The 17,406-nt window shown below is 43.1% G+C and overlaps 1 protein-coding gene across 5 annotated transcripts in view; it reads right to left on the reverse strand.

Annotated features, from left to right (window-relative positions):
* The window catches only part of ITGBL1 (integrin subunit beta like 1), a 541,162-nt gene that overhangs the window by 101,118 nt on the left and 422,638 nt on the right, over window positions 1-17,406 (reverse strand). For all 5 annotated transcript variants that reach the window (XR_004539893.1, XR_004539894.1, XR_004539892.1 and 2 more), the window contains exon 9: window positions 1,224-1,370. Coding sequence is in view for 2 of the 5 variants with exons in the window: in XM_033948882.1 (XP_033804773.1) it covers window positions 1,224-1,370 (147 nt within the window). In the remaining 3 variants the exon portion in view is untranslated. The remainder of the gene's footprint in view (window positions 1-1,223; window positions 1,371-17,406) is intronic.

Here is a 17,406-nt window from a genome sequence, read left to right on the forward strand (position 1 = left end):
TCAGACAATACTGACCACCACAGCATGCTTAACTTGAAAGGTTCTTAATATCTGAGTGGGGAAGAAAGTTCTAAGTAATGTTTGTTGAAAATTCCTAGGGAGAAGGGAGGGAAATCTCACCTGCTAAATAAATCCCTTCTACCTCAGGCAGAGACACTATGCATGGACAGGCTGGCCTGGGTAGGGTTACCAGATTTTGCCTGGAAAAAAGAGTATGCATGGCCCTGTCCCGTTCAACTGTGGCCCCACCCTGTTCTGTCCTGGTCCCACCCCGTTCCACCCACAACCCTGCCTCATTCCACCTCCCAACCCCAGCCCCACACAAACCTCGTTTCTTCAGGGCCATGTCTGGAGGGCATCTGCACATGTGTGGATGCAACATGCTGATGTCATACTCATGCGCAGATGCCCTCCAGATATGGCCCTAATCTCAGTGCTTTTCAAAACCAGACAAAGTGCCGGGTTTTGAAAAGCCATCTGGATGCCTGGACTGTCCTCTAAAAAGAGGATATGTCCAAGTAAATCCAGATGTCTGGTAACCCTAGGCCTGGGGGAAGGGGGTGGGTCGCTCCTGCTAGATTAGGTCCCAAACTCAGGAACGTTCACAAAAGGAATGTTGCATACATACTAGTCAATATTCAGCTGGCATTGGCCAGCATAGTTTTAAATGCTGACTTAGGCCCCAACATCCAGTACTGGTACCTATGCAGGTAATGTTGCAATTATCTGAGCTGTGGCTGGCATCTGGCTTACAGGTGTGATATTCAGTCCACTATATCATACAGGTGTGATATTCAGTCCACTATATGGACAAGTGCAGAGTCCATCAGTACTTTTATCTGCAAATGAATCAACTAATTTTGAAAAGGAAAGTACATATTTTATCTTAAAAAAAATTCACAGGAAAAACATACCTACGTTTAGGATTTGGATTTCAGCCAAAACATTGCATGCAGTTTTGAAAATACAAAATTATGTATGCTGTTGCCTTCCCCCAATCTCATTCTTAGGAATACCTAAATCAAGTACACATCCATTTTTAGTTACCCAATTAAACAGACTAGCTGAAAACTTTTTTGCTGATTTTGAAAATTGCCTTTCCTATGATTACTTCTAGGATAGCGTAAAAACAACATAATAGTAAATGTAATAAACAAAACTACACTGATTATCTAGATGCTTTGATTTCATTTACTTCAAGTTGCTTAAGTTCAGATGCTTACCCTTTCCTGAACACAGTAGGCCTTCTGCTGATTCACATAAACTTTTGCTTTCTTTGTCTGTCATATTACATTTTCCAGTATGCTGGCACAATTTTCCAAACCATCCAGCCTTACAAATGCACTGACCACAAGAGCAGATCCCATGTTCTGCAAAGAGAATGAGTGGAGATACAAGTTAGAAAAGCATAACAATCATATTCTGTTTCTCCCTTCTCCCCACTTCTATCATCTGCCCTGCCCCCTTCTCTCTCTCTCTATTTCCATCATCTGTCCTGCCCCCTACTCTCTCTCCCTACCTTCATCATCTGCCCGACTGCAACTTTCTCTCTCTCTCCAGCTCCAAGCCTCTACCCTAGGCCCATATACTTCCCTTCCCCTCACTTTCGCACAAGTCACCACTTACTCACCTTATTCTTTCAGATTTTTTTTCCAAATGGCGACGTCGGGCCCCAGCATCAACAGTATGATCGGCCCCCTCTGGCATAGACAGCAAGATCAGGACCGCCCATAGCGGAACATAAGAATAACCTTACTGAGTCAGACCAATGGTCCATCAAGCCCAGTACCAACCAGTGGAGGTGGGTGGGATATGAGAATATCTGCCTGCTGTCCCTGGATAACACGGTAAGTAACTGTGCTTTATCCCAGGACAAGCAGGCAGAATATTCTCACATATGGGTGACCTCCAAGCTAACCAGAATGGGATGATGAGAAGATTGGCCTTTAGGGAAACAAATTTTGCAATACTGCATGACCGAAGTGCCCATCCTGTCTGGAATAAGATTCCAGACAGTAATGAGAGGTGAAAGTATGAACCGAGGATCAAGTAGCAGCTTTACAGATCTCATCAATAGGGTTAGAGCAAAGAAAAGCTACTGAAGCTGCCATAGCTTGAATTTTATGGGCTGTGACACAACTCCCCAGTTGTAGCCCAGCCTGGAGATCACTGCAGCAAACCAATTGGAAATTGTTCTCTTTGAAACAGTATGACCCAACTTGTTATGATCAAAGGAGACAAAAAGTTGAGGATACGTTCTATGCGGCTTTGTCCTGTTGAGATAGTAGGCCAATGCCCGTTTACAGTCCAAAGTGTGAAGAGCCGTTTCTCCTGAATGAGAGTGAGGCTTAGGAAAAAATACTGGAAGAACAATTGATTGATTAAGATGAAATTAAGTAATGACCTTAGGAAGGAACTTTAGATAAGTGTGAAGCACAACCTTGTCATGGTGGAACACTATAAATGGTGAGTCCGCCACTAGTGCTTGAAATTCACTAACTCTTCTGGCAGAAGTGAGTGAAATGAGAAAGACAACTTTCCAAGTAAGGTATTTGAGATGAGCCATAGACATTGGTTCAAATGGAGGCTTCATCAACGTAGCAAGAACCACATTGAGATCCCAAACCACTGGAGGTGGTTTGAGAGGTTGTTTAACATTGAAAAGACCTTTCATGGATCTAGAGACAAGAGGATGAGCAGTAAGAGGTTTTCCAGTCAGTGGCTGATGAAAGGCAGTGATAGCACTAATAGATGTGGATTTGAGGCCAGAGTCAGATAAATAGAGGACATAATCGAAAAACGAGGAAACAAAGATGGATTTCAGATCCCGAAGAGGAAGAAAACCCCAAGCAGAAAAATGGGTCTATTTGTGCTGGTAACACTACTGAATAGCCAGTTTTCTGAAAGCTTCCAATATGAGTTTGATAGGCAGAGAAAGGTGAAGATCAGCTGAACTCAGCCTGAGAAATACCAAGCTGTCAAGTGTGAAGACTAAAGGTTGGGATGTAAAAGAGAACCATGATTCTGCCTGAGAAGATGGAAAAATTGGCAGAAGTATTAGCTCCTTCATACTGAGTTGAAGTAGAAGGGAGAACCAAGGCTGCCTGGGCCACTGTGAGGGAGTCGGGGATTCTCCCTCACAAGTGAAGGAGTACTAGGTGGAGGTTCAAAGCCCGCCTCGGGATCTGGCTAGTGAGCTGGAGGCAGCTAACCGCTTTATTGATGATTTAATAGAAGAACAGAGGGAAGCTGCTGGCTGTGCATTCCAGTTAAAGGGGGAGAAGAAAGTCCTCCAAGAGCAACTGGTAGTGTTGGAAGACCAGTTAAAAAGTCAGAAGGAAAAAGTATGAGAAAGTGAAAATGCATTGCGGAGTGTGGAGGCAGAGAACGTCACACGCCAGATGGTCCTAGACCAGGAGTCTAAGGAGACAGAGGAGCAGAATACCCAGTTCCAGGAGAGGGACTTGGCACTAACAGAAATATAATCATGGGTGGAGGAGCTTAACTCCTTGGACATTGCCATCATCTACCTATCGAAAGAACAGCTTGAGAAAGAGAGAGAATGGTGTCAGAGCCAGAATGTTTGGCTACAAGCTCAGCAGAAAGCTATAATACAGGAAGCTATGAAGTTAAGCATCTGCCTGAAGCAGGAGACAGAGGACTACCCAGCTCCAGGAGCAGGTAGCCCAAGTGGAATCTTCAAATGCAATTCTGCAGTTGCAGATGGCAGAATTAGTTATGGAAGGAAAAAAGGCAAGAGAGCTCACCCAGGTTGCAGAGGAGCAACGTGAGAATGCTTTGGTTGACATCAGCCAGGCACATGAACAGTGCAGGCAGCTAGAATTGCTGGTGGAAACCCTGCACTGTGAGAGAGCTCAACTTAAGGAAGAATGTCGCCCAATGGTGAAAGAGAAAACCAGTTGGGAGCGAGAGAAGAAAGAAATAACCGGCAAGGTGCAGAAATTGTAAGAGCAATTATAAAAGAGTGTCCCAATTGACTACTGTGAGGAGATAGAGAAAAGGCTGACCAAGGAGGTAGCCAAGAAAACAAAGAAACTGACAGACCTGGAGAAGGAGCTGAAGAGCAGCAAGTATCCCAGATGTTGAAGGACCAAGTTAGCCTGTTGATAGCCTACAGTGATGGTTATCAAGCAAAGGCAGAGGCTACAGATGCTAAAGTGGAGCACTGTAACAGGAGTTGTCAGCGACAATGCCAGGCTGGCAGTATACCAGGCCCCAGGGGCAGCTATATGAGGCCATGCAGAAGTGTGAGGCAATGATAGTTAAGGCCAGGGGATTAGAAGAACTGGATGGCAAGCTCCAGGAAAGTGTGCAAGAACTTTGCCACCAGAAGAAGGAGGTGGAAAAAAGAGAAGCAAGCATTCAACAGGAATACCTAAGAGAGGAACATACGGTGTTGTCTCAGCAGTTGCTGGAGGCACAGTGTCAGCTCAAAACTCGAAGCAAAAAGTTTAATCAAATGAAAGGGTAACTATGTCCGGAATTGCTACAAGTTAGAAGTGACTGCAAGGTGCTTCAGTTTGATTACGACAAAGTCTCAGCATCAAAAATTATTTTGGAAAAGGAGGTTGATGAGTTGAACCAGAGGCTTTGGAGCTTGGAGCAGGATTTACAGGCTAGCCAGTCCAGAGAAAATGACTTGAAGAAAATCACTGAGGAATTAAAAAAGGAAAGAAATGCCCTCAGTTGCCAAATAGACCAAAAGTTGAGAGAGATGAGTCAACTAGTAGAAGAACTTTCGAAATTCGTGCACAGTTTAAAGGCAGCTGAGGAGAAACTTCAGAGAAAGAGGAGCAGCTGATACAGACAGATGTCCAGCGAGTGGAAGATGAATCGGCCCAGGATCCAGGGAAGTGGCTTCACAATGCCCTGGTAGGGGTAAAAGAGGCAAGCCAGGATGACCCACAGAAAGTGGACTTGGCGACCTCCTGTTGGGTGAAGAAAAACTTCCTAGCATTGGATTTGAATCTGTCCCCTTTCAACTTTTCTGAATGCCCTCTCGTTCTTGTAGTTTTCGAAAGTTTGAAGAATCTGTCCCTCTCCACTTTCTCCATGCCCTAATGGAGTTATCCAAAGGTGGTTATCCACTAGGGTTTACAGTCCAGTTCTATCCTACATCTAGAAGCCCTGATGCTAGTAAAATAACCACAGATAAGAAAGAGTGACAAGCTATGGGACCTGACAAAACTCCCTGGATGGAGTTCCGGGAAGCTCACCTGAAAAGAATAAATACTTTGGAAGAAAGTGGAGTAAATCCAAGGAGGGGACTGGAGCCCAAATCTGAGGGGGATAAAACATGTTGGGCTGCTTTGAGGAAAGCAAAACCTACAAATTCTGAGGAAAAGAGCTGAGAGAAAGCTAAAACTAAAGCAAGAAAAGACTCTAATTTGGATTTAAAAGATAACCATAGTCCTAAACCAAAACCCAAGTCTATGGGCAGAATTGATAAAGTTGCCAGGGGTCGAGTGTGGCGAAAGTCAAAGAAAGTATTGGTTCAAGACTTTCCAGTGGGAGAAGGAAACCAGGAGGGGATGACCTGTAGCCCAATGACTACTTGGATCTTCAGGAAGAAGAAAAGATGGGCATAGCAGGAGCTGCAATGGTGCAGGCGGGTGTGCCCAAAGAAAAGACAGAAGACTTTGCAACTAAGACAGCCAGAAATTCAAGAAGGCCTGGTACCAATGGAGAAGAGTTCCAGGAAGAGTGTGGACAGTCTGGTTTTCAAATTGCAAGGCCATTGGCGTGATGGGGCCCAATGGCTGCTGTGCTTCATGTGCCCTGATCACTTGTGTGTGCATGAGGAATGGAGTGTAATAGAAGGGGTTGCAGCATTGGGGCAGTCCTAGAGGTTACTAATAATGATTAGAGTTCTAGGTTCCCTAAGTGGGTTCTACTCTTTTCCTGTTTGGAAGGGACCCCTAGTGGAAGCAATTGCTCTACCTATGAGGGGTGAGCTAAGAGGGGGAGTTATGTGAGGGAGTTGGGGATTCTCCTTCACGAGTGATATTGTGAGCAGTAGAGAGTGCTGGCCAATTAGTAGGTAAACTACAGGGTCCAGAATGCATTGAGCTCTGTAGTCCAGAGTTCAATCCTCATCCTGCAGGTGACACTGAACTACAGGGTCCAAGATGCATTGAGCTTTATAGCTCAGAGCTCAACCCTAATTCAGCAGGTGGCGATGAATTGCATGAACAGGCTACCCTGCTGAGTCATGGGGTGGAACCCAGGCAGGAACAGCTTCATATGCCCAGTCTGGGATTCATTCTGAGAGGTTCTTGTGAGAGGCCCTAGGAGAGGGTCTCTTGTGGGAAGATGAGAGCCTCCACATAGAGATTTCCCTGAGCAGAGAAGGTTCAGAAGCCATGGGTTAAGGAGAACCTCGGGGGAAGCTAAGAAGATTGGGAAAGATTACTTGGAAGAGCTGGTATGGTGAGTGGTGTTGTGCTTGGCCGAATGAGAAGCCTGCTGAATGTATTAGAAGCTTGGATAGCAAAGGTGCTGGTTAAGGTAAGACAATTATTATTTGGTCGAGGCTGTGTGCTGAAGAGCCTAACACTACTTTGAAAAGAACAGCTAATATCTGGTGTGGCTGAGGTAAACCACGCAGGTATTGAAATTGCTAAGAGCTGATTAACTGATTAAGCACTGAATGGGAACTGATACTGTCTATAGAACAAACTGTTACACTGGACTAAGAGACTGAACTTAAAGTATAGAATTTTGGTTTCTCTGAGCTTGTGAAGGAACAGACTCAAGTCCTGTATACCAATAAATGTGTTCATTATACCTTCAAGAGTGTCTAGAAGTTTATATGTGTATGAATACAGAGAGGGTTGTTAGAAAACCTGGCCTGGAGCACTGCAGGTCCTGGCAATGTGATGGGAAAATGACTGCTCAACTCATCATAGCCACCAAGGAGCTATAAGTATTATGGTGGCTGACTCCTGCTTGACTTTGACAAGTGTCTTGAGATTGAGAGGAATGGGTGGAAACGCATAGAGAAACTTGTGCATCCAGTCCAGAAGAAAAGCCTCTGCCTCCAGGTGATGAGAAGTGTACAGTCTGAACAGAACTGGGGCAACTTGTTGTTGTGGGGGGATGCAAACAAATCCACTTGAGCAGTCCTCCACTGTGAGAAAATGAGATGGAGAGCTGCTGAGTTGAGCATCCATTCATGAAGTTGAAGAATTCTGCTGAGCTTGTCTGCTAAGAAATTCTGTTCCTCCTGAATATAGACTGCTTTGAGAAAGATGTTGCGAGCACTTGCCCAAAGCCAGATCTTCTGCACCTCTTGACAGAGAAGGAGAGACCCCATTCCTCCTTGCATGCCGACTTGATTGTCCGTTTGGACTAGAAGGACATGATTGACTACTAGATGCTGAAAAGCTCTGAGGGCATAGTAAATTGCTCTAAGTTCCAAAAGATTTATGTGAAAACATTTTTCTCTAGGGGACCAGTGACCTTGAATGCAAAGGCCATCCAGATGAGCTCCCCACACATAGGTTGAAAAATCCAAGGTCAGAACTTTTTGATGAGGAGTCATGTGAAACAACAGACCTCTGGAAAGATTGGAAGAGTTCATTCACCACTGAAGCGATCAATGAAGAGACGAGGTGATAAAAATGTGTTGTGAGAGTGGGTTGAGAGCTTGAGACTACTGTGAAGCCAGAGACCATTGAGGCATCTGGAGGTGCAGCCTCGCAAAGGGAGTCATGTGCACTGTGGAAGCTATATGACAGAATCATTTTGCGCCTGGCTGAAATTGACTGAAGCTGGGCAATATGATGACAAAGTTGAATTAAAGCATCTTGACATTGAGGAAGAAACACCCTGAGCTGAGTTGTGTCGAGCAGAGCTCCGATGAACTGGAGCTTCTGAGTTGGTCGAAGCTATGATTTGGAGAAGTTGATCTCGAACCCTAAATTCTGAAGAAATAATATAGTCTGATTTGTCACTAACAGCACACTTTGAGATGAAGGATCTATGATGAGCCAGTCGTCTAGATAGGGGAAGACTTGAAGGCCCTGAGATCTCAAGGCCGGTGCCACTACCACCAGGCACTTAATGAAGACTCTGGGAGAGGATGCCAGGTTGAAAGGTAGAACCTTGTATTGATAGTGGTGGTATTCACTTGAAATCTAAGGTACTTCCTATAAGCCGGATGAATGGAGATATGAGTGTAGGCTTCCTTGAGATCTTGAGAGCATAGCCAATCATTTTGAGCCAAGAAGGGATATAGAGTGGCTAGAGATATCATCCAAAGCTTTTCCTTGACAAGAATTTTGTTGAGGGCTCCGAGATCTAAAATAGGATGGAGACCTCCTATCTTCTTCGGGACTAGAAAATAGCGGGAGTAAAACCCCCAGTTCTGCTGATCTGCAGGAACCTTCTCAATGGTATTGAGGAGGAGAATCGATTTCCTGAAGAAGGGAGGACTGGTGAGGGTTTCAAAACAGACTCTCTTGGAGTATGATCTGGAGGAACAGTACTAAAATGAAAAGAATAACTCTCTTTTTTTTAAAAAAAATATCTTTGTTCATTTTAAAGCTTAAAATAAGTGCAACATATTATATAGATATTTTACACTTTAACAGCACTTAAATTCAATCAAATTATATTTTATAACAAAATACATGTACCTTCCCCCCTTCTATATACCCAACAATTGCACTCAACCATAATTAAATTAAAAGTATTTCCCCACCCTGGACGTGTATGTTCAAAGGACAAAATCTGTAATCACGCCTTACAGAATTCTGTCAATGGCTCCCAAACTTCCTTAAATTTCCTTTAATGACCCTGCTGTATAGCAATCATACATTCCATTTTAAAAATGTGGCATAAAGATTCCCACCAGAAATTATAATTTAACTGGTCCCAGTTTTTCCAGTTCTTCAAAATAAGTTGTATAGCAACTCCCGTCATAATAAAGAGAAGTTTATTATTATGGGAAGATATTGGGCTTTTAGCCCTCATTAACGTGCTAAATAGCACGGTATCATACATCAATGCCACTGGATTTTCCAATATTTTATTCACTTAACCCCAAATGGATCTCCAAAATTTAAGTATCAAGGGACAATAGAACAGTAACTCTCTTGAATGATCTGTAGAATCCAGAGGTCTGAGGTGATCAACTACCAACAATGGAAATAAAGTTGGAGAGGACTCCCAATTGGCTGAGGGAGAGGCTGATGTAATCGAATTGCAACTATGCTCTCAAGTAGCCCATCAAAAAGACTGGGTCGATTTGGCCGAAGCAGACGCATGAGGTTTCTGAGGGCGTTGCTGCTTCTATTTATTCCTGGACGGAGAAGATTTGGATGAGAAGCACCTCTGATATGAAGACGAAGGCATGAATGGTCTCACTGAGACCGACTTGGATTTAGGCTTAAGCAAGGAATTCCACTGGTTTTCATGTGCTGAGAGCTTTTGAGTAGCATTTTCCATTGAGTCCCCAAGAAGCTCATCTCCCAAACAGGGGATGTTGGCCAACCTGTCTTGAAGGTTGACATCCATGTCAGCAATCTGGAGCCAGGCTAATCTCCGCATGGCCACAGACAAAGAGGAAGTCCTGGAAGACAACTCAAAGGCATCATAAGCAGTCTGAACCATGTGCTGTCTTAATTGGGTAAGGGTGCGAACAATATGCTGAAATTCTTTTGTTCAATGAGATGGAAGATATTTTTTAAAATCAGGCAATTGTTTAACCAGATGTTTCAGGTAGTATCAGAAATAGAAGTTATAGTTAATGACTCGATTAGCCAACATGGAGTTTTGGTAAAGATGTCTCCCAAACCTGTCCATAGTACGTCCTTCTCGACCTGGCAGGACCGAGGCATAAACTTTGAACAGAGTAGACTTTTTCAGTGTGGATTCCACTACTAGAGATTAATGAGACAATTGAGGTTTGTCAAAACTTGGACTGGGATTAATCCGGTATAGAGAGTCCAGCTTCCTGGGAGCAACAGGCACAGAGAGAGGAAAATCCCAATTCTTATGAAGGGTTTCTCTCAAGATTCCATGCAATGGAAGTTTAATAAGTTCCTTAGGAGGCTGCTTATAATCCATGGTTTCCAAAAATACAGCAATATATTTGGAATCTGTCCCTTGCTTGACAGACAGATCATTACCCATCTGTCTAATGAAGCAAGTGAAGGAAAGCCGCTCCTTATGGGATGCCTCCCTAGGAAGAGTCTTAGATGGCGATTGTTGCTCAGGAGAGTCATAAGCTTCTGTGGTTGAATGAGAAACATCAATATTAGAATCCATTTGAAGATCAGAATCAATGAGCAGTGATTGAGATAGATGCTGCTGCTTAGAACGGTGCCAGTCCAATGAGGAAGGCAATACAGGTTGTATATGTTTCTCTGGCTGTTTGGAAACAGCATGTTTGGAAGAAGAAGCATGTTTGGAAGGAGAAGAAGAAGAATGATGCTTCAACGAACTGAAGTGGTGTCTGGAGGCACAATGCTTTGATGCATGGCTGGATGATGACCGGTGTCGAGAGCCATGACAGTGCATCGATGGAGCAGTGGCGGTACCGGCATTTTGGGTGGCATGACACTCAGGCTGGACTGGTACCAGAGGAGTCAACAGCAGGGTAATGAGCTTAAACATATCCCCATACTCCACATGAAAGAGAGCATCGAGCTTCTCTTTGAAAGTGAGCACCGGTATCTTTGGCTTCAATGCCAGTACCAATTGTGCCACGACACATTCCGGAGAGGATGACACAGATAACAATGCATCCCTCGATTTGGAAACAAATTGCATAGGGGATCTTCGCTTGGTCGGAATGATTGGACTCGATGCCATAGTGACCTGTGACCGCATCTGGGAAGCTGGTGGCTTTTTAGCTGGCTTAACAGAAGGTGCGATGACCTGTGACACTGCAGTCAATGTCGGTGCATCGGATGGTATTAGTGTCTTCAATGCTAAGGGCTTTGACTTTGAGGCATATGATGCATTAATTCCCTCCATGCTGACACCGAACTTCTCCTGTTATAAGAGACGGCTCTTAAGGATGCATTTTTGAAGAGTGGAACAATGCGTGTGGGTCTCGATGCAATGTTGTGGGCCAAGGCACTGGATACACCAGTTGTAAGGATCGGTGATGTGTTATTACTGGGCGGGACATTGACGGGAACACCAGATCAGCCAAATTGAACTCAATTGCTGAGGCAAGAAGAGAGGCCCCACCGGTCAAACCGCCGAACGGCAAACAAATGGAAAAATAACTCCCGGAAAGTTTTTTAAAAAAAAATAAACAAAGGGAGAATGAAAAAAGGAATAAAAATCTTTTTTAAATAACGCGCGAGTGGAAAGGCAAAGGCAAAAAGCAAAAAACTTTTGAAAGCACGACTTTTTAGCTCCATGGAAAACTAAGAACTGAGGAGCTGTGCACCTACATCGTGTGGGAAGGCACTTGTGCATGTGCGGTGTGGTCAGTTGTGAACTTTCTAAACTTCTTAAAGTGCCGGTGCACTTTTGCAGCTGTCTGTACCGTAGCTCCATGGATGACATCACCCATATGTGAGAATATGTTACCTGCTTGTCCTGTGATAACTTATCTATTCCTCCCTTTAAGAGATCCCACGTGCCTATCCCATGCATTCTTGAATTCAGACAGTCTTTGTCTCCACCACCTCTTCCTGGAGACTGTTCCACGCATCTACCACCCTTTCTGTGAAAAAGTATTTTCTTAAATTACTCCTAAGCCTATCACCTCTTAACTTCATCCTATGCCTTCTCTTCCGGAGCTTCCTTTCAAATGAAAGAGACTCGACTCATGCGCATTTACACAACTTAGGTATTTACTCCTAACATTGACAATCTTCTTTCAGCATGGAATGATTCGGTACTTACTTTCTTAGATAAATTCGACCCTCTTCAAACCCAACTAATCTCTTGTCATAGAAACATAGAAGATGATGGCAGATAAGGGCCATAGCCCATCAGATCTGCCCACTCTACTGACCCACCCCCAAGTCTACTATCCTAGGGATCCCACTCCAGGTGACAGGTTCCCTTGGCTTAACCCTCTAAGGGTTCCCACTGGGCATCCCATTTGCTCTTAAATTCTTGCATGCTATTTGCCTCGATCACCTGCACCGGGAGCTCGTTCCAAGGATCAACCACTCTCTCAGTGAAGAAATATTTCCTGGTGTCGCCATGAAATTTCCCGCCCCTGAGTTTGAGCGGATGCCCTCTTGTTGCTGAGGGTCCTTTGAGAAAGAGAATCTCTTCTTCCATCTCGATACGGCCGGTAATATACTTAAACGTCTCGATCATATCTTATCTCTCCCTACGTTCCTCGAGTGAGTACAGCCACAAATTTTTCAGCCTTTCCTCGTACGATAGATCCTTGAGCCCCAAGACCATCCTGGTGGCCATCCGTTGCACCGACTCTACTCTCAGCACATCTTTTCGGTAGTGTGGCCTCCAGTATTGCACACAGTATTCCAAATGAGGTCTCACCATGGTTCTGTATAATGGCATTATGACTTCAGGCTTCCGGCTGATGAAACTCCTGCGGATGCAACCTAACAACTGTCTTGCCTTAGATGAAGCCTTCTCCACATGATCAGCAGTTTTCATGTCTGCGCTGATGATCATAAAAATCCTTGGTTCTCTTCTGAACTACTCTTAATTAAAAAAACAACTCCGTTCTTTAGAGAGAAAGTGGAGGCATACAAAATCCATCCCAGACTTGCTTAATTACAAGGAACATGCATCATACTACAGATCTAAAATAGTAAAAGCTAAATCCCTTTATTATTCTAAACAGATCTCTAATGCAAAAAATACCTCAGCATTATATAGGATTGTACGTTCATTGACTACTGATCATTCTAATCGTTCTGACTCATTACTTCCTTCTGCTCAATCTCTGGCAGATCACTTTACAAACAAAATTCAAAAAATCAGATTGTCATTTCAATCCCCTGTTCAATCAACTCGTCCTGCTTACTCTGTTCTTGATTCCCAAACCCCTTGCATATCCCTCTACAAATGTGCTCACTTCAGAATTCTCTCACTCCTTGAGATTCAGCGAATTAATTCCATGAACATTAAAGGTACTAACAATGACACCATCCCTTCTTTTATTCTTAAAAGATATTTTGCAACTTTCGGACCCCACATACTTGACTTTGTTTCTACTAGCCTGATCTCAAGTTCAGTCCCAAAACCTTGGAAGGAAGCTATTATCTACCTAACCATTAAAGGTTTAAAAAGAAGTGCTGCAGAATGTTCAAACTATCGACCCATTTCAAATATCTCTTTCTTAACAAAAATCACTGAGAAAATAGTCTTTAATCAAATATCTGACTTCGTGGAAAGCACCAATGCCCTACACCCAAACCAAACAGGTTTCATAAAACACCACTCCACTGAATCTTCACTAATTGGCCTTCTTACTAACATTAATTACAAATGATCATCATAACTCAGTTATACTCGTATCCCTTGACCTGTTCTCAGCATTTGACACAATTGATCACCATTTACTCATTCATCAACTAGAGGAGATAGGAATATCTGGCCAAATTCTATTATTTTCAGGGTCAAACCTCTAAGGTCTCATTTAACTGCTCCTTTTCAAACTCATTTTCAAATGACTTTGGTATACCACAGGGCTCAATACTCTCCCCTCTTCTCTTTAATATATTTTTGGCCCCTCTGATCACTAGCATGCAATCAATTGGCTTTACTGTTTATGCCTATGCTAATGATATCCAGCTAAGCCACCCTATTAACCTGGATAATCCAGCAGACATCTCTATTATTAATCAAAAGCTTGATAAAATACATGACTGGTTGAATTCTAACATGTTGTCACTCAATATCAATAAAACAAAAACAATGATTTTCCCAATTAAGAAAGGCCGTTCGTTAATCTCTCCCATTAAACTCAAATCTATCTCGATACAGACAGTTCACACCATTAAGCTCTTAGGAATCACTTTTGATGACAACCTTACCTTTCATGAACACAAAAGCACAGTTGTCCAAAAATGTTTCTACTGAATGATTCACTCCTTAGCTAAACTCCTCGACCACTCTGCTTTAAACACTTTTATTTATTCTCTGGTCATTTCCTGTTTGGACAACGGTAATGCTTTAAACCATGGAATCGCCAAAAAAGAACTAAGATGCTTTTAGATAGTTCCGAATACTGTCGTAAAAATCATATACAAGGCCAAGAAATTTGACCATGTAACTCCTCTTCTAATCAAAGCTCATTGGCTACCTGTCAGCCATCGAGTTACATATAAAACACTACTGTTGACTTTTAAAACTAGAAATTCAGTCCAACTTGAAATTATCAACAGACTTTTGATTCCCAACACTTCGTCAAACACCTTTCGATCCTCTGACCAAAATCTACTAGTTATTCCATCACTGAGCCATATCAACACTAAGAGAAATACTATTTTCTCTGTGGTTGCTCCCACCCTTTGGAATTCAGCCCCAAACTCGTTAAGAGAGACAACAACACTTGAAAAATTCAAGTCTTACATTACATTACATTAGTGATTCTATTCCGCCGTTACCTTGCGGTTCAAGGCGGATTACATAAAGGATCTATCTGGCCATTTCCAGAGGAATTATAGAATAGTTAGAATGGTTCATAGAGAGTAGTCAGATTGGTTCGTAGAGATGGGGTGGTTCTTGTGGCATTAGGTTGTTTTAGAGAGTAGTGAGATGTTAGGTTGGTTTTGATTGTTGGGTATCAGGGTTTTTTTAAATAGTAAGGTTTTTATTTATTTTCTAAATGTTCTGTAGACAGGGGTTGTTATCAGAAAAGTAGAGAGTTGGTGGTCTAATCTTGCTGCTTGTGTGGCCAGGAGGCCATTATACAGTTTTTTCCGTTTGACTTCTCTGATTGGGGGGTATGTGAATGGAGCGTGGGTTCTCCTTTGCCTGGTTGAGGTGGTTCGGATTAGATGGTTGCCGTTCATGGATTTAAATAGAAGACAGTAGAACTTGAATTGTATTCTTGCTTGAAATGGTAGCCAGTGTGAGTGGAGGTACGCCTCGGCGATCTGGTCATGTTTTCTCAGAGTAGATGAGCCTCAGGGCTGTATTCTGGACTGTTTGCAGTTGTTTAATCATGGTCACGGAGTAGGGGAGATAGAGAATGTTACAATAATCTAGGAGACCCAGCATTAGGGCCTGGACTAGGATCCGGAATTGAGTTTTGTCGAAGAATTTCCGCACTTGTCTTAGGTTTCTCATGATTGAGAAGGATTTCTGTATTATTTTATTGATTTGTGATTGCATGGTACAGCACCTGTCAATCGTCATTCCCAGTAGTTTTAAGAGTGGTTTGCATGGGGAATGTGGTTGATTACTAGGTTTGTAATGGATGGTGTCATATCATTTTCTAGGAGAATGAATTTTGTTTTTTCTGAATTTAGTTTCAGTTTGTGGTCTTTCATCCAAGTTATAATTGTTTCTAATGTTTTATGTATAGTGTCTGTTATGGAGGGTTTTAGTTGATCAAAAGGGAGAAGAATGGTGATGTCATTTGCATAGCTGTAGGAGATTATGTTTGATTTATCTAGATAGGTGCCAAGGGACACGATGTAGAGGTTGAAGAGTATGGGGGATAAATGGGATCCCTGAGGTACGCCACATGGGGTTGGACCAGGGTTCTGACTTTTCGTTGCTTGATTTTACTCTGTAGGACCTGGTATTTAAGAATCCTTGGAACCATGTGTGCACTTTGTCTGTAATACCAATTACATCCAGAATTTGTAGAAGAATGTTATGGTCAACCAGGTCAAAACGCTGTGGATAGATCTAGTTGTATGAGGAATATTATTTTTTCCTGTACTGAGGTGTTGTCTAGCTGTGTCCAGGAGGGATCCTAGTAGTGTTTCAGTGCTATAATTGGTTCTGAAGCCAGATTGTTTATGGTGGAGTATGTTGTGGTCTTCCAGATAGTCAGTGAGGAATTTGGCTACTAGGCCTTCCATTATTTTGACATAATGTGGTATTGATGCTATGGGTCTGTAGTTGGAAGGTTGATCCGTTACTCCTTTAGGGTCTTTTAGGATAGGGGTGACAATGATTTTGCTGAGGTCTTATGGGAAAAGGCCATCTATGAGCAGTGTTTGCGTCCATTGTAGGAGGAGAAAGCGGAATTTGATACTGGCGTTTTTTAGTAGATATGGAGGACAATGGTTTAGGTCACAGGCTCATGACTATATTTTTTGTAGAGTTTGTTGAAGTCTGACCATTGTATAGTGGGGAAGAGGGACCGGGTTCTATCTGCTGCTGCTGATTCTTTGTCTGAGGGGATTATAGTGATCTTCTCATAAGACGTTCCTTTTTAAGGACGTTTTTCAAGTTTGACTGTCCTTTTAAGGATTTTAAAAAACTTTTCTCGGTCCTTTTCTTTTGGACCTAAACGTTGTCACCCCAACACTTTGGGGGATTTTCCCTAACCTCTTCTCTTTCCTAAAATTACATTGTAGTTCTTCTTTTTCCCTTTTGTACCTGTTTGGTAAGTCTTTTAAAAAAATTGTCCAGATATTGAGTTTGTTGTTAATTGTTTTGATATACTATCTGTTTTACCCTATTTTTTTAAATTGTACAACCACCTTGAAATCCATGATAAGGTGGTAAATCAAACTGTTAATAAACTTGAAACTTGAGCCAAGCTCCCCAGGGCACTCAGCGCTCCCCGCGCATTCTCTCTCGGCCCTCATAGCCAGCCACTCATGCTAGCAGGGAGAAATCCCAGGCTCCTTTTGGGCACCCCTGCATGTTGTCCCCAAGCACAGCTATGGGACACCGAGAGTCTAGTTGCTCTCTTTCTGAAAACGGGACATTTCGGTGTCCCAAAGCTGTGCTTGGGGACAACAGGACAGGGTACCTAAAAACGAAATAGTCCCGTTCAAAACGGGATGTATGGTCACGTTGGCCATACCCAACTCCAGGGTGGGGGGCTGGAGAGAGAGGCCGTGCCATGAGGATCCGAGACAGAAAATACGCATGAGAGAGAGAGAGAGAGAGAGAGAGACTCATAGCTGGGAGAGTAAGGAGAGATATTACCATGGAGAATCTTTGGGGGAATGGAGGGTGAAGAGGGGGAGAGAGGCAGTTGCTGGAATGGAGGAGATTAAGAAAGACAGTGGATCCAGGGAGGAGGAGGGAGAGAAAAATGCAGTACCAAGGAGAGGGGGAAGGGGGAAAAAGAGAAAGATATGGTCCTGGGATGAGGTACAGGAGAAAGGGAAATAAGAAAGAGAAGCTGGATTTCGGGCAGAATATGGTGACAGGGATAGAAGAATGGTCTTGGAAGAAAGGGAAGGAGGGAGACATAGGGATGGAGCTAGGATTGATAAGGCGATGAAATACAGTGAAGGATAC

The sequence above is a fragment of the Geotrypetes seraphini genome, chromosome 6 (assembly GCF_902459505.1).
Source record: "Geotrypetes seraphini chromosome 6, aGeoSer1.1, whole genome shotgun sequence".
Taxonomy (NCBI): domain Eukaryota; kingdom Metazoa; phylum Chordata; class Amphibia; order Gymnophiona; family Dermophiidae; genus Geotrypetes; species Geotrypetes seraphini.